The sequence below is a fragment of the Diplotaxodon limnothrissa genome, linkage group LG16 (assembly GCF_057381915.1).
Source record: "Diplotaxodon limnothrissa isolate DT_005_m linkage group LG16, D_limnothrissa_male_GT1.1, whole genome shotgun sequence".
In the NCBI taxonomy this organism is placed as follows: domain Eukaryota; kingdom Metazoa; phylum Chordata; class Actinopteri; order Cichliformes; family Cichlidae; genus Diplotaxodon; species Diplotaxodon limnothrissa.
This window is the reverse complement of record NC_140611.1, coordinates 38,201,851-38,220,196: the sequence shown is the minus strand read 5'-3', so window position 1 is coordinate 38,220,196 and position 18,346 is coordinate 38,201,851. Positions and strand designations below refer to the sequence as shown.

General features: G+C 43.6%; 1 protein-coding gene across 3 annotated transcripts in view; it reads left to right on the top strand.

The window, feature by feature from the left end:
• Window positions 1-18,346, top strand: part of LOC146616659 (neuropilin-2-like) — a 99,093-nt gene that overhangs the window by 17,541 nt on the left and 63,206 nt on the right. For all 3 annotated transcript variants that reach the window (XM_085374871.1, XM_085374869.1, XM_085374870.1), the window contains exons 3-6: window positions 7,947-8,128; window positions 14,814-15,041; window positions 17,005-17,160; window positions 17,251-17,420. In XM_085374871.1, the coding sequence (XP_085230997.1) occupies window positions 7,947-8,128; window positions 14,814-15,041; window positions 17,005-17,160; window positions 17,251-17,420 (736 nt within the window). The remainder of the gene's footprint in view (window positions 1-7,946; window positions 8,129-14,813; window positions 15,042-17,004; window positions 17,161-17,250; window positions 17,421-18,346) is intronic.

Genomic DNA, 18,346 nt, shown 5'->3' with positions numbered 1-18,346 from the left:
CCTGCAAGTTTGAATTAACATCACAGTCACTACAAGCAGGAGAGTCAACGTCCAGACAAGTATCCCAACACAGACGAGCTGACGGTTCTTCTCCGAGCCTGAATCTGTGCCACGACACATAGTTTGAGTTTATTTACCTGCTTTTGAGACGGGAAAACTACCTTCAGGCGGATGCCTTCCTCCCCTGCAGGTTGGATCACGGCCATGCTGCCAATTTATTTGTAGAGAGAGGGGTCTCGTTGTTGTTGCTGCATAGTAGTTTGTTCATCCCTCATCTGCCACTCAACCAAATAACAACAGCTTCTATATGCTGAAGCAATAAACAACATCTGCAGTTACTTACAGCTCCTGTATAGGGCCCTATTTGTGCTAAAATGACGTTCACGTGCTGACTCGATGCAGGGCAGCACATCTGGATGGTGAGCAACGCAGCCAGTTGACGAGACCTACATAAATGTTTTGTCACGAGCTCAGTCCACACAGAGTGTGTGCAGCGTGAAGCCTCACAGTCACAAACTAATGAGACTTCCTCTGTTTAGTTTTGTCTCTTCAAATGTTTCCATGTGATCTTTTCTCGATTCTCAAACCTCAGATTCTATAAAAGTAAGAAACCAGAAACAACAACGATTTAAAGTGTCAAAGTGTTGCTTTCTCAGGTTATTCTTCTCCAAACTAGAGAAAATGCCTCGAGTACATAACCAGTGCAGAACTAATAAGCAGACACTTCAACCCCAGTGGAAGGAGGGATTAAGTTATCCTCCACTGCTTGAGTGACCTGATGTTACAGAAAGAGAAATTAGAAGATTTGTTGAGCTCCGAGGTAGTGATTTTAGGAAACGCACATGAACACATGCACACACAAGCACGCACACACACATACACACGCCTCAAGGTAGGGTAGGTAATAATGATAATATCAGTGCTCTGATTTACAGACACTCCCCGGTGCCCTGAAGGTGTCCCTGCTAATCTTGTGTGTGTGTGTGTGTGTGTGTGTGTGTGTGTGTGTGTGTGTGTGTGTGTGTGTGTGCGTGCGCGCGTGCGTGTGTGTGTGTGTGTGTGTGTGTGTGTGTGTGTGTGTGTGTGTGTGTGCGTGCAGTAGTGAAGGACTGAGCCTGATCAATGTGTGTTAAAACCATAATGAGGAATCGATTGGTTGTCGTGGAGACTACTGGTGGACACATACACATCCGCACTTATATATATACACACAAACTCACACTGTCCAGCTGTCTGCAGTAACAGTACTATTACATGATATCAGTGAAGTCAGTCATCCTCCTTACTCTCTGGTAACGGCTTTGGTGACAAACTCACTGCTGCTTTACGTTTCCACAGGTATACACACAGGTATACACACAGGTATGCACAGAGGTATACACAGAGGTATACACACAGGTATGCACAGAGGTATACACAGAGGTATACACAGAGGTATACACACAGGTATACACACAGGTATACACAGAGGTATACACACAGGTATGCACAGAGGTATACACAGAGGTATACACACAGGTATACACACAGGTATACACAGAGGTATACACAGAGGTATACACACAGGTATGCACAGAGGTATACACACAGGTATGCACAGAGGTATGCACAGAGGTATACACACAGGTATGCACAGAGGTATACACAGAGGTATACACACAGGTATGCACAGAGGTATACACACAGGTATGCACACAGGTATGCACAGAGGTATACACAGAGGTATACACACAGGTATACACACAGGTATACACAGAGGTATACACACAGGTATGCACACAGGTATGCACAGAGGTATACACACAGGTATACACACAGGTATACACACAGGTATACACAGAGGTATACACACAGGTATGCACAGAGGTATACACAGAGGTATACACACAGGTATGCACAGAGGTATACACAGAGGTATACACACAGGTATGCACAGAGGTATACACAGAGGTATACACACAGGTATGCACACAGCAGGGAGCCACAACAATCAGCTGTGAATATTTCGAATAAGAAATAAGTGGGAGCGCTACATGATCTTTTCCTTCGTTCTGTGAACGCTTTACAAATACTTCGTTTCGACATTTAGCCTCAGACTGTATAAAAAAGATGGGCGGAGCAGCTGCAGCACCACCTTTTGGTTTTTGCATTCACATTTTGAAGCCTTGACTTCGGGTGTGTAGGTGTTACAATACCTTACAGTGGTGAAAACCACAAGCGCACACACACACAGCTACTGAGTGCAGACCTGTGTGAACAAACAGGGTTTGAGTTTGTTTTTGAATGTTGGCACAGATGTAACTGATCTCAGGTCAGCGGGCAGCTGGTTCCAACGAACCGGACCTTCCTCGGCACGCTGGGATCTGATCCTGGGCCCGTTCACTGTCCTTCAATCTCATCTTTTTATTCCGGAGTAAACATATTTATTGGAAATGGTGGAGCATTAACTTATTAGCATGCTTGGTTAAAAAGGAACATCCATACACTGTATGAGTGCGTTACACAGCTGCTAATTCCTGCTGAGTATCATGGAAATGAAAGCATGGCACAGGTTTTATTGAAAGTCCGTTAGTACAATGAAACACACAACAAACTGCATTATTTAAGATTTGTGTTGAAAATGCTTTAAAAAGATAATAAACCACAAACGTGGCTGGAAGGTGCAGGTCAGCGAGGGTAAAGCACAGCAGACAGCTACTGTGTCAGCATCCAGCAGCCAGCCAAAGCAGCCATGCTCTTAACTTTACACAATAAAGTTTATGATAAAAGTACAGCCCATGGAGAGCTATTATGAAGGGGTAAAGTGGCTATAGAGAGCAAAACACTCTAAGCGTACCAGGCTGTGGACATGCGCTGTTGCAAGAAGCACTTGTGATTCCCAGGGGCTTGCTAAAACCACCAAACCTATAATTATTTCTTGTCTTGACAGTGAGTCGATAGTTTTATTCACTTCCTTTTGAACCACTTTAAAATATCACCGATATGTTTAGCTTAGCTTAAAGTCCGTTGCAATGTTCACATGACTAAAGCTGCAAAGTGTGTCTGCATGCATGCACGTGTGAATTGCTTGAATATGAAGTTAATGTCATTTCCCTTAAAAACTTTCTCAGAAGCCTATCAAGCTAACATATCATCCCCCCAAAAAACATTTAATAGATTAAATTTGCACCAACGCTTTAACAGGCGTTTGTCCTCTCTGTTCCCTCTCCGCGAAAATCCTGTCACACTTAAACGCCCACCTGGCCCGGCTTCAGCTCTCTTTGTTGTCACCGGCCGTGTGTGCTGCACAGACGCTCCGTCTGCCTGTAAGGGCGCCCCTGATGTTTGAAAGAAACGTGCAGGTGTAAGAAGACAACTCCCAACCCAAAAAGAGGGAATGTGTGGAAGGCAATTAAAAGAATCAGGGGTGGAAGTTCATCTGTATCCAAATCTTTCGCTTGCTTCCCGGCAGGCAGGCTTTGGAAAAGCCTTGGCTTCTCTCGTTTCTGAAACATCCCCAAAACACAAACAAGCGCAGGCACACAAATCTCTCAGAATGTCAAATGTTAGAGGTGGTTTAAGGCCTTCTTTCACAGCTCAATTTGTGCTCACAATCCTCACTTGTCCTGGTTTCCAGTGTTCCCTCCCATGTTATGCAAACAGCTCGTTAACAAATACATTTTAGGGAGAAGTGTGGGAGAAGCACATTTGGGGTTCGTGTTATTCCCCGTGGCAAGTCTCAGTACATCACTGATTGGCCTGCAGTGAAATGTATTGGGGTGATGGGGTAAGATTAAACAGTTTGTTAGAAGCTGTGAACCTCCTACACACAGACAGATTGGGAACCCTTCTATAGATCAGTGTGCATGGCCACAGGCTCTGTGTGTGTACATGTGTTTACATGTGCATGGAAGCAGGTCTCATGCGAGCGTGTAGTAGTCGTGTAAGTACAGAGCTGGAGGGAGGACGGCTGGCACGAAGCACACCTGTCTCTGTCTGTCTTAGGTGTGGAGCTGGCAGAGTGAATGCAGTGTCATGTTCCCTCCCAGACTACATCCACGCTGCACCGGCTAAATCTCAAATCTTCTCCTCTTCGTTTTGACCCTGCTTCTACACCTGAAAACTGAGCTTTTTCCAAAATGCTTTCCAAAAGTGGATAATGCCGGCTCGAGGACAGCTGGGCCTCGGAAAAATTATCATCTTGTTTTTTTTGTTTTGTTTTTTTGCCACCTGCCTATGTATCTCGCTCGTAATCTCATGTTTTTCCCCTATAAGTACAATTAATGAAGCGGAGTTAAACATTAAAACATGTAAAAGCTCTCCTAATCCTTCTTCACCATCTCTGCTTCTTCTCTCTTACCCACACACTGGCTCTTAGCCACTGGTTATGTGCCTGACAACATTAAAACAAGCCACGCAGAGGAAGAGAGGAAAGAATGACAGTAGAAAGAAAAGAATAGAAATCACTAGAAACAGCGCAGGCCAGAACAAAGAGAGAAAAGGAGATCTTGTGCTGGTGTGAGTAACTGTTAGACAAAGTTGTCAGTGCTAGAGAGGGGAGGAGGAAACTGTCACCACAATGAGGCGTTCTCTTGGGGAAATATGACAGGAACTCTGACACGTACACGTGCGCGCGCATCCACACACACAGATGCGCGCACACATGCTCGCAGTGCGCTGACAGCTCGCGTCATAACTGTGTTAGTTCCTCACAAAGCATGATGGGAGAGTGGGAGGTGTGTGACCCTCATTATGTTGGGAGGTGGCTCACCTGTCAGACTGCACGCTCACACACTGCTCTTCATCGCTATTGTTCGTGGGGTTTATTGTACAAGGCAAATGTTATGGCGAATGAACATGTTGGAAAATGCTCGCTGAGAGTATAACATGCTGAAAATGTTACTCTGTAAAAAAATGTACCACCTATTACTATGGCAGGATGTGTCAAGTAATGAGAAGGAGCACAAACTAGAAGGCGCTGACTAGAGTTAAAGGCATAAACTGTACTTAAAAGATGGACACCGCCACCTTGACTTCACCTGTAGGCTAGCAAACCCCTGTTTGGAAGCTTTTAGCATTTATTTTAGTATTTGTTTTAAATTTGGAACCAGAAGTAATCATATTCGGATGAGGGAAGTGCTTATTTATCAGGTTCATTTATCACATTTATACATTGTATGAGTGCTAGCCCTAATTAACATTGTAGTTGTTAATTAGGGCTAAGTAACATAGTATTAAATCACTGGAATTGCAGTTTAAGAGATGAGTGGAAGAAAATGGATGGATGGGATTGCAGAGACTGTTTGGACATGCTGTGAGTACACTTAACCTCAGACACAGTCATGTTTTTGTATCAGTCTGTCGGCCTTTCTCCTCTAAAGTGGAGTATTTTAACATGGGAGTGCATGGAGCCGGCCCCGAGTGCCCATTTGGCGAACTGGAGTTTTTGTCACGTTGTCACACATTTTTCGACCACAGAGGTCGTGTCTCTCTTAAATCCTGGCACCTCATTATGAGGTTTAGAGTCTGGGCTGAATAGTTTTTGTAGAGTTATCACTATCCTTCTAAATGACAAAAAACATCTATCTGTGAATGTGTTTTGGCCTCTTTGTCCACAAACAGCAGCATTCATGGCCAGCATCGGAGTTTTTCTTAATAAAGCTTATGGATTTTTATTCCTGGAAAAAGTACTCTGTTACATTACGTGACATTACTCCATACCATGGCCTGTAATGCACTATAGCATATGAAGTTAACAATATAAACCTTAGGCTACAGTCCGACACACCAACACGAATCCCTATCCTTCTGAGGACATGAATTTTCTTCTAGTGTTTTCTTTTAGGGTCGTTGCATTTCTATTGCAGAAGCATTTACAGGCTGTAATGGAGGCTTCAGCGCTGAGTGTGGCGGCTCAGCACTGCCGTCGTTACCTGTTTAATTACAGGCTCTGGCTGCTATGCTGGGGTCTGCATACACTCTGCTTTAACACCAGTCTGGGTTCTTTGGATGCAGTTTGCACTTTACCATCACACTCTTGTCCTTTCATACAATAAAAATAAAAATAATTCTCACGTCATGACCCCTTAAAAGTTGTAGACCACGCTGTAGTTTTCACTCCTCCCTGCACGGGAACTGAAATCAGCTGATCATAGCGCTAGTGCAGATGTGTGCGCATCCTGCAGAGCGCTGAGGAACGTTTGTAACAAAGTAACAACATGAGTGTAACTTTAATGCGCATTACTAATGCATGCTGACAAATACTGAAAAGACCAACTGGCCTTATATATGTTTTTAACTTTAATATGTCTGTACTGCATGTTTAATATGCAGTGGTAAATGATCCATTAATCCACTGTCTCACTGGGAGGTTTTCTGTTTCCACTGTAAAGTATTTAAATGTATAAACCTTTTAGACTCCAGGGTAAATGGAAGCGTGTCCATTTGATTACTTTAGAAAAATGTTGAAAGCTCAGTGTTGAAGCAATTCATGTGACTCATGTGGTCAGAAGTAGGCGATGTGATGGACAAACATCTACAGGGGGAGGTCAGCCAGAGTTTTGTTTTGCTGTAAGAAAATTAGCTGCTGGAGGAAATTCTATTGAGGAAGCTATTTTAGAGCCAGGCAGGTGTGTCTCTGGTATTCAGACACAGAGGCAACGCTCCTGCTGCCGCTCCGGAGATGGGCCGTAACATTTGTGCTCAGAAAACATGAAAGAAAAAAGAATAAAAATAGATGTGCAGTCAGTACTAGCGTTTTACAGAGGAAAAAACATTTGCTCGCACCCATCTGCTGATCTGTAGCAAATAAATGTGTAATATTGAAAATAACCGTGAAATTCGGAGACAGCGCTATTAAAAAGTACCAGATATGAAAAAACAAGGAAACTTTCATTTAGTTGTTGATCATCTTGATTATTTGTAGTTAATTGTGTATCGCAGTGCTTCCTGTCTTATTTAAACATAAGGATTTAACACAGCCGGAGGGAACAGCACAGACATGACCTAAATCCTTTTGAAAATGTGGATTTGTCTTTGAAAACAAGCCGAGCAACAAACACGATCCACTCACATTTCTGCGAGACGTAAACCAGAGTCATTCGGTCCACATTAGTCAATTTGTACCATCAAAGGGCCTCGTGTCCGTTCGCGGTTCAAACAGTTTGGCTTTTGTGTACGTTTGTGACTTTGACCCTTTAACCAGAAATCTTGTGATTTATGGGAAACAGATCGATCGCTGTTTAAGTGCTGCGTTGTTTTGTGCTTTGAAAGCCATCAAACTTGTAAATATATTGTGTGAAAGTGGGAATCTGTTTGTGGGGATTTCTAAACTGCATTGTGTGTGACATCATGCAGAATAAAAGAGTGCTCGCCATATTACTCACACGTTCCTTTTGTTTGTACTTATATTCTGCAAACCACGAAGCTAAGCTGTTGGAGTCTGTGATCAGTCGGTTACAGAATCTTAAAAAGGTTTCTTTTTCTATTTTGCTTCACGCAGGTGGTGCTTTTCATCTCGCACCATATGTGAACTGCCAGCTTCTTCTGCTGTATTTATTTGAATCGCGATGACACCCATGCCGCCGCTGATAGTAACTGTGCTTTCAGAAGTCCCTCTAGCCCCTTATAGATGCAAACAATCTGCTCTTTGCTTCCTTTTTACAGTCAAATCCAATGTGATGCCTGCCAAATAAAAAAGAAAGGAGAAGAAACTAATAAGATCAGAGTAAAAGCAGCTTGTGGGGAATTTAACAGTTTTCTCTTCCTGTAATTGAACCATCATTTCCTTTCCTCCTCTAAACACCTCATCAGTCTACTAATGTAATGCTTTCAGATGTTCTCGAATATACTCGTGTATTTTAGGCTGAACGTGATTGGTGAATGTGTGTTTCTGCCTGCGACCGAGCTCTGAATCGCCACTGGAAATTCTGCCCAGGTGTTTAGTGAGGTGTGTTTGTGTGTCGCAGGTATGACTATGTAGAGATCCATGACGGGAACTCAGAGTCAGCTGACCTACTGGGGAAGCACTGCAGCAACATCGCCCCCCCGCCGATCATATCCTCAGGGCCTGCGCTCCACATCAAGTTTGTGTCAGACTACGCCCACCAGGGGGCGGGGTTCTCGCTCCGCTATGAAATCTTCAAAACTGGTAAGTTTTCACTTACGCTGCTCTTTTTTTAAATATATATATATATATAAAGAGAATAAAGATCCTTTGATACTGAACAGTTTGTATTCAGTGGTTGAATCATGGGCGGATGTGGTTAGCACATTTGTGCTTCTGTGTGGAGTTTGCATGCTCTACCTAAGCCAGGCTGCTCCAGTTTCGTCCAGCAGCCCAAAGACATGATGACACGGACTGGTACTGATGGAGTCCCTGCAAGTACACCCCATCCCACAATGCATCGGGGCAACGTGGGGTTCAGTATTTTAACCAGCAGAGTGGAGGAGACAGGGGGCCACTGACCTTCTGATTGGTGGGTGACCCGCTCTATCACCTGAGCCACAGTCACTCAACATACTTTTTTCTGACTTGTGTGGATGCCTGCCTTTGTCATCCTCCAGCCTCTCCCCCTGTGTTGGCTGCGATAGGCTCCAGCCCAGGTGACACGGATTGCAGACTCAAGCTTAATAACCTGTAATGACATTTATTAAATTAGAATTTAAACTGCCAGGACAACCCCAGTACGACACTGTTGTACGGCTGACAAAGCCCTCTTCATCGGCACCCATAAAGTCTATCCAGCACTCCCAAAAAGGACATTATCACTGTAAATGACCTGCACACGCGGGCAGCCTTAACAGTGAGTGAACAGGATTTTATAAGAACTGCACCCATGAATAGGCTATTAGTAACTGTATTACAAGCTAGCAGAGGATCGAACATGCTTCATTAGGCGACCAAGACTCGTTTATCTCCCTGGTGTCAATGGAGACAGAGCGAAAACCACAAGAGACGCAGCCGAGGACCCTCGAGAGCTCTTTAGTCTGTCCAGGCAAGACATCTCTTCCCTTCATGGCACTTTGTGTGTGTGTAGAAGTGTGTGTATCCGACACGGCTCCCCTTCACGCTGCTACGGGTCAGCCAAAGCGAGACCAATTGAGATCAAGGGCATGCGAGACAGAGAGGCGCGTAGCGTCGGCCCCATGGCCATCTTGTCCCGTTCCCTCTGAAAGCATTCCACACATGCCTGCTTAATTGAGTCCTGAGCCCTGCTCCCCTGAGACACACAAACACACACATGCACACACACAGAGGGCTGAGGTTACTAACACAACACGTGTGCTTGTTGGTGTTTCTCACTTGCTGGCACCAGCGTTTTGGGATTTCTTGTCTTTCCCTCCGTGCGTGCGTGCATGTGTGTGTGTGTGTGTGACTGTTACACAAGACAGAGTCCACCTGATGAACATGAGTGTCAGCGTTCACACTCAAGCACCCGAGGGAGAAATAGAGAGCGACAAAAAAAAAGAGAAAGGCAGATTTGTGAATCAGTTACTTTGTTTTGAATTTATCATCAAGTCATTTCTCTTTTTCTTTGCGTGTAAACACTCGTTTGTGTCTCTTTTTAATCTTAACTCCATAATTCCAACACATTACTGTAGTTCATTCAGTAAAATGTATGTAATGTGCAGCTTAATGAGCAAGAAAAGCATTTTTTGTTCATCGCATTTCTCAGTTTCTGCCATTTGTGGTCTGATGATGTGTGCAGTTAGGCTGACATTAAAACATTACAAATACCTTGTTTGGGTATTTAGCCATAACTACAATCACACATTTATTGTGCTTAAATGGTCAAACGTTTTATTTGAGATATGAGAAATACTTTTAACTCATTCTACTTATCAAATTTTAATATGTAACCACTTAAATCCAACTCCTATGAATCCTCTGCAGGACTTTTCTTAGTTTGTGTGTGTGTGTGTGTGTGTGTCCAGCCTTTTCTGGCAGTAATGATGGAGCCATTTGGAAAATTCAAGCTGTTGTCATACGGCTAACAAGATCTTGTTATCCTGGAAGGTGCAACTGAGCGTCTGGTTGTGTGGATGACTCGATTTTGTGTGTGAGTGTATGCTAGACAATCTGTATACCCTCATGGAGAACCATCTAAATTTATATCTGTTTTTGGCACCTGCACATTCAGTTCTGTTCAATGAAAAAGAAAGATGAAAAAGCTTCTCTTCTCCTCTTTTCCTGCATTTTCACGGCCTCCACTTACGGGTAAATATAGTCTCACTGCTTGGCACAAAAATATGTGGAACAAAACAAGACAGAAACTTCTTGAGAAGAGCTTTAAGTTTATGCATTGTCCTCTTTTTAAAAAAAAATATTCACCACAGCTCTTCTTCTTTTAAATTGTTCCAAAATTTGAATTTATGACTATTTTTTGCTTTGATGTAATTCATCCGTTCACTTCGTTGACCTTTCTCTCATTTTATTTGATTTCTTCTGTCCTGTTTTTCCTCCAGTAGCAGTAAACATCGTTGCACCGAGACACTGTTTACTGGGGTGAGAGCCCTGCTGTTTCTTGGAAGAGGAAGGCTTGATTTCTCAGGAGCATAAAGTTTAAAATTAAATTAAACTGAATCTTTCCAATTCAAAAAAAAATTCTTTGTGAATCTGAAGCTCACACTGAAGTCTTTGTTATAAGAAAGTTCAGTGATTCGCTCAGTTTCAGTGCCCTGTGTTGTTGGATTGTTAGCATTTCAATGCCTTAACTCGCTTGGCTGAACATTTAGAGGACGCCTTGGCTGCAAACCCTTCCTGTTACTGGGGTGTGTTATGGAGTGAGGAGTAGGTTTGCATGGAGAACACAGGCACATGTAATGCATTCACACATACATGTACACGAACATGGAAGGCTCACGCGTGCACGCCAGTAGCCGCCATTAAAGTCGAAGCACATAAACAGACATAAAATATAAACAACGGAAATGTCAAAACAAAATGATGTGCTACTGTTGTTATTGTTTACAGCCCTGTTGCTATGGAGATTGTAGTAAAATTCCAGCCAATGGAAACACAGCCGACCAATCAAATTTCACTGTCTAGGCAGTGTGCCCCCAGCTGTTATTGTGACCCAGAACTCACCACACACACACGAATTCAGTGATGCAGGCTCACAAATGCAGGGCAGCTTGCGTGTCTGCGTGGAGATGTTAATACACACACACACACACACACACACTGCTTATCTTTGCATTAGTGGACATTTCACTAATTAATAGTGTAGACGCACCCTGGCCTGAACTTCAGCCGAGCCTAACCTTAAACCTTTAACACTAACCCAAAACCGAACGCTCACACTGAGTTAAAAACGCGACCTCGTGGGCAACAGTTTCTGACCTAAATGTGAAGTGATTGAAACTGAGCAAAACAATTTCTGTGAGTAATACAAGCACACCCACGCACACCTTCCCACACATGCGCACACTCATCCACCTCTCTCTATACATGCACTAGGCGTGTAATGTGGAAGCTGTCGTGACGATCCTTCCGATTACCGCTGTTGTTTCCTTTCTGCCTAATGGCTTCAGGCACTTCCTCTCTGCCTCTGTCCAGCTACCCATCGAGTCAGTTCATTAGACTGTTAAACCAATCACGTTGCTCCCTCCTGCCGTCGCTGAATTTTATTGAAGAAAGTGGATCCAGATCTGACCTAGCAACAAGCAAAAGGTGCCCCGAGCTTAAAGGAGTGCAACAAAGAGCAGAATTGTCTTTAAAATATTCAATAAATTTACAGTTAATTAGGAATCTTTCACTTATCTGCAGAGTTTCAGCTCCAAAACAGATGCAAATATCAAATTTCCAATGTTTCACTCCGTTACACATCACTGAAGAATCACAGTGTTTTGAACTTTTAGTAAACTGGAGTGGGAGGACTACAGGGATGGCAGTTAGTTTTCATGTCAGAGTGAGTTTATAAAGAGAAATCCTCAGTGATGCAGTGACAGAGGCTCAAATGTAATGTCAGAGTTTCAGCGCCACCAGCCTCCAACTTAAACAACGCTGCAGTGGAATCCAAACACATATGGAAAGCAAGGCTGCGGGTGCGCTGGAGCTGTTAAACTGTGTGTGGTCGCCTTTCAGTGTGTGTATGTTACAGTAAATCTGCTCTGCATGTGGACGTGTGTGTGTTTGTTAGAGATTGATGAAAGGAGAGCCCGAGAGCCTGGTGAAGGCTTGGAAAGGAGTTTGAATAAAAGTAGAGCTTCACATAAACAAACGTGCAGATTTTTATGGGAATTATATTTTATGTTCACATTTTAGATAAAAGTGTTTACATGCACTCACAAGCTTATAATTTTAAAACACACACTGAGAAAGTTGGTCCTATCTCTCAGTGCCTTGCGAGCCTTAAGCACCATCAACAAATCTACCCAGCAACACACACACACCCTCATGCAGACACACACACGGCACGCTAACCGCAGTTCCCCAACCCTTACAAGTTAAACACGTGTTTCTTTCACACCTACCCGCTTCAAACAGATGGGAAGGAAGGTGAACACAAAAGGAAATCGGAGAAGGTGGAGGTAGAGAGCGAGACGGGACAGACTGGAGGAAGATGGGAGAAAGGAGGGCACAAGTGTTTTTGCAGAGTCCACTAACGTGAAGTAATGAAAGGGAAAAAAATCACTGCGGGCAGAAAACTGGTCAGGCGTTTACTCTACACATGCGCGGGCACTCGCACTAATAGTCACACGGGCTCGCGCTATTCAGTGATGGACTCTGCAGGGGGGCCAGACGCAACGAGCGACAGTGTTTGTCTCTGGGTGAGCGTGTGTTTGCTCGCATCTGAGGTCACCGCACGAGGGAAAAGGTCACAATAACAAGAAAAATAGACCAGGGAGGAAGAGGAAGAACTGGGATATATGCATGCAGGCCATCTTTATCAAACTAAAGATAGATGACGTTGTGGAAAATTAATGATGCCAGAAATAAAGGAGACATTCGGTAAACAAAGCAGAATGTGAGAAAAGTCCACAGACGATGCTTTGGTTTATCGGAGCTGGCATAAATCAGTCACATGTCCCGGCAGATTTATGCATTTGCTGAGTGAAATTCCACAGACTGAAAAAAAGCAGGGAGGAGACAGAGACATGTGTTGTATTTTGTTCATTCGCAAATATAGAAAGCTACGATGAGCGATCGTTGTGGCCATGTGGACGATGCTGTAAGAACAACTAAGCATCTGTGGTGTCTGAAGTGTTCGTGTGCGTGTCATCAGGGCCGAGTGTCGACTATGATCAGCAGAAACATTTGGTTAAAATATCTACTCGTCTTTAGTCATTCAAATTTCCTTTACACGCTGACTTACGCTCACTATTAGCTGCAGTGATCCATTACAGCGGGTCTGTTTATCCACAGTACTTTGATACATTTAGAAACATTTTTGCAGCTTCCATGTAATTTTGTAACACAAGTACAAAGTAAAATGTCACCTTTAATGTCATTTGATCCGATAAAATATACATTCAGTTTATACCAAACACATTTTCCTTAAAGATTAAGCATTTAATCACATAAACCTTTGATTTTATATATTTATATATTTTGGATTTTACTCAAAAATGTTGCTTCATGTTTATTTAGGGTGAATTTTTTTTGAGTGCACGCCATCTGTTTAGTTATGCATGTAAGTCAGAATGAAACAGACTTAAAGCTCCAAAAACCCGTTGGGTTGCTGTGAAAAGCATAAAACACAAGCTGTTAGCACTAAAGAATTCAGCTGAAACGTGTCTATTGTACAGGTTGTTGCAAACACACATAGTTTAGGTTCATTTTTACAGTGCCACAGAGCTCACAGTGTTTTAGTGTCTGCTAACTTCTCTTCATTAACTCATGAGAGACATGAGTTACCCTAAGAGGCTTAGACAGTGTTTGGTCTTATGGCTGGGTGGCCTGGAATAATGGTCCAGTTGGTGCAAGCACACTGTGTGCGTGCATTAATAGAGAGGGTAACACCGCCCTGTCACAGCATGTTTATGTGTGCGTGACTGTGTGCATGTATTATGATGTCTAAAGCTCCTCTTAACTGCTGGACCACCCGTCCATGACACCGTCAGCAGACCGTCTGTCTCTCTCACTCCTCTTATTCTGTTTGTCTCGTAACATCTCCAGTGTTGCTAATTTTTCTTAAAGATTGCAGCGGGTTTGAAACTCTCTGTGCTTTTTCCCAGGAATTGTCAGCAATAGAAAGTCTGGCTTAAGTGCACTTAAAACGTGGGCCGATCCTTTTCTTTCTGCATACTGAAACTTGGCATTCGGTGCAGAATATTAGTGCTTTTTTTGTGGTCTTGCACAACGTGGAAAAGTTGGGGATTTACCACCTTAGAAAGGCAATATTTAATATGAGTTGACTTTTTGTGTTTGTTTTTTTGAGCTGGAAAAACAAACAAAGAAATTAGCCGTCTGTTATCTTACAGCTTTGTCCTCTGTGAAACCCTCAACCTGTGTCTGTCCATGAGATCGGCCTTTATGTGAACTCGAGCTACTTAAGCACACTCATTGACACTCTGTAGCCCCAATCATAGACATATATTATGTGAAGTGGATGTTTTAGTATCTAAATAAAACTGAGATAGCAGAGCTGGGAGTTATGAAACAGAGAAACTGATTTGAGTTTAAAGTGCTCGCCTCTAAAAACAGCACCTCTGGGTGCCTGCCCGGAGTAATGTCATTAGTTTGAAGTGTAATGAGCGTTGACATTCTTCTCTAAACAAATCTTGTTCCAAGATTTTTCCAGTTAATGATTTAAATCAACATTTAACCGCTATTAACATGAAGTTTTGATTAATGTACACAACGTTTTGTTTCTCTGTCTTCATCCCAGGTTCAGACTGTTCCCGTAACTTTACCAGTCCCTCGGGCCTCGTCGAGTCCCCGGGATTTCCCGACAAATACCCCCACAACCTCGAGTGCGCCTTCATCATCATTGTCCCGCCCAGAATGGATGTCACCCTCACCTTCCTCACCTTTGACCTGGAGAACGATCCCCTGCCAGGTGGAGATGGAGACTGCAAGTACGACTGGCTGGAAGTTTGGGACGGGCTCCCGGGAGGTACGACATTTATGCTTCGGATCTGTCGGATCGAGTGATCACTGCGTTATTGTCACGGCTGCTGCGATGATGCTGATGGAGATGTCAAACTATTTCTCAGCCTTGTCATGAGTCAGTGCAGAGAGCAAAGTGAGTAATATATGTGCTCTGCCCTGCCTACATCATTATTGACCGAGGTGGAGTAGCAGCTATTTTAGAAGCTATGCGTTGGTAGATGAAAGCTAAGCTTACAGGCAGGATGCTGGCACCCACTGTGGAGAAACAATGCAACTTTTCAAGGGAAAAAAATAGCAACTGTTGAGCAAAGGGAGAAAAGAAAGGGAGTGAGAGGAGGAACAGTGGAGGGTGGGATATTTCTGGTCTAACTGCTACAAGAACTGGAAGTTTAGAAGGACTCCAACTCTGAGGCGCGCAACCCTTGGACTGAGTTTCAAGCAATGGAAGAGGTAGAAAGAAACAGAAGGAGAAAGAGAAGTCATCGACTGCTGGGAACGCTGGAGCAAAGGAATGACCTCTGGTCTACCTTCGACAGGAGGAGTGGGAGAACAAAGCTGGGCTGGAAAGACGTCCAGAAAGAAGCATTTAAATATTTGGAAAACTTTGCCAATTTTATTTTAACTTTTAAAACTTTGCTTTAAAAACTGTCAGAGTATAGACACAGAGGATATTAAACAAGTATTATAAAACCATTAAAAACATCAAGCAAAGACTGACTGGAATAACACAGCGCTTTCCTTTCTGTAAACATGAATTTCGCCTTAGGCACAATGGAAAAACAGAGACACGATGCACATTACGGAGGAAGCAGCTTGAAGGGATACTAAAAAAATCCCTTTCTTCAGGGGTCAGAGAGAAGAGAAGACTTCTGCTTTGAGTGATGGAGGGAGGCAACGGGAAATACAGTGAGATGAAGAGGGTTGGAAAGGGAAGGAAATTTACTGGGTGAGAGTCAGAGGTGAAGGACTTTTAGTGTCAGGAATAAAAAAATCCTCGACAGGAAGCGTGAAAAGGCAAGCGGAAAGAGTCTGTTTTTTTAACAGCAAAAGGTGAAAGGAGGGAGGAGACGCTGCGAGACAGCCAGCTGACCTAAAAATCGATTTATTCAAAATGTAAAGGGAACGAGAGCCTGATAATAAAACAGCGCTCACTCGATTAGCGGCAGAGACACCAAACGGTTGTTTTCAGATTTTCCTCTGTGTACACATATGCACGAGTCATTTCTGTTGAGTTAGTTTTTATCTCCTAAAATCTAAACCCATCCATCCAAAATGGGAAGCCAAAAATGGAACGGCAAATATGTATAATCTTTAAAAATATTCAGTGTTTGCCTCCTCTCGTCTTCTCGTCTTCTTTTCCTGCTTTCCTTTTCTCTCTATTTCAAATATCCACCCATTCCAAAAGGGAAGGGGAGAAAATCAATAGCACTGATCGATCGCCGGCTATTTTCTCTCCTCCTCCACAAACCTTCTCATGTGTATATGTGTGTGTGTAAAAGAAGAAGGAGTAGCAGGATGAGTCAACTATTTGTGTAACACTCACACACACACACACACACACACACACAGACCCTTGGGCTTTAAATCACACTCATCTGTTTATGTTGACATATACAAGTTGTGGTATTAGAGAAGAAGACAGTAGAGGAATCACTTAGATCTGCACACACACACACACACACACACACACACACACACACACAGATGTACAGTATGTGTGTATTTGTATATATTAGTGCACTTTCTCAAACCGTGTCCAGATGGATGAAAGGAGGGAGGTGAGGACATGAGGGGGTGGAGTGATGAGCAGATGCAGGAAAATCAGTGCAAGTCATGAAGGATACAAATAAACAAGCGTGAGGTTAAAAGATGAAAAACATAAGATTATAATCTCGACCGCTGGACGAGTGCGAGGTTCAGTAACACACAAACAAATAAATGATGACTAACTGCTGTTTGATTGACAGTGGGCCCTCTGATCGGTCGATACTGTGGGACCAGGGTGCCTCCCGAGATCCAGTCATCCACTGGGATCCTCTCTCTGTCCTTCCACACGGACATGGCCGTGGCTAAAGATGGCTTCTCGGCTCGCTATAACATGACGCACAAGGAAGTCAGCGAGAGTAAGCCGGAGTTTGTAGCGTGTTTTCTCTCAAAATAACGCAAACGAAACACGGATATTTGTCAAGATCTGCTCCCCCCTCCTCTTACAGCCTTCCACTGCAGTAACGCGTTCGGCATGGAGTCAGGAAAGATCACCGACGACCAGATCGCGGCGTCGTCGACCTTCGCCGACGAACGCTGGCTGCCGCGACAGGCCCGACTCAATTACAACGATAACGCGTGGACGCCCTCGGACGACAGCAACAAGGAGTACATACAGGTATGAGTGTGTCCATCCAGAAACCTCACACGGTTCAAAAAGCCGCTCCTCGAACACCTCGACCTCTGGAAAGATTATTTCACGGACGTTTCATTGTTTTATTTCCAGACCCTAATCCTTAAATGCAGAAGTTTACTCTGCCTAAACTAAAAACAGACTGCGCTCCCATCTTAACACCATATTTTTCCTCGTGTTGACATATCACACATAATAACTCTACCGCAGATATATTTGTCAGCGTATGTGGGAGAGCAAGTGAGAGAGAGAGAGAGAGCGAGTGGGAGGTGTGGCGCTATCAAGGTTTAGCAGCTCGATGCCCGGGTAAGGCATTGTTTCCTGTGTTCCAGCTCTGTGCCAACTTTGTGCCATCCCTGAGCTTGAGTTATGAGGCTGTCTGGGTGAGATGGGAAGGGAAGGCGAGGCCGACTCACCCCCTAAGACGGGGAAGACTCAGGCGGGTCAGAGGGCTGCTTTTCAGCCAGACACCTTTTGTAAACAACAGATTACCTTTTTGGTTGTCACGTAGGGATAGCCTCACAAAGCCAGCACGCAGCTTTAGCGTTGTGCTTTGCAAAGGGACAAATACCTTTAGGGGGGATTGGTTTTGCTACAGGTGTGTTTTGTAGAAGAGGCTTTAACCTTTAATGTAACTAAGTAGTAAACATGGGATCTTTACTGGGGTTTCTTCCAGTTCTTTAAAAGGAGAAAGCATTTATAACTCACCAGTATGTTTAAAACGACTCTGTTTTTAAAGCCATTTACTGGACTCATTTACACATGTTTCCACATACATATCCTCATAGAAGTCCTGAAAGCTTCCTTATCCCCCCATAAGGAAGCTTTCAGGACTTCTATCGATCAAAGAGCAGGCCGAACAGTGAGCCTCGACCCTGATATGGCTGTTTCAGCAGACGAGTGACTTTCGA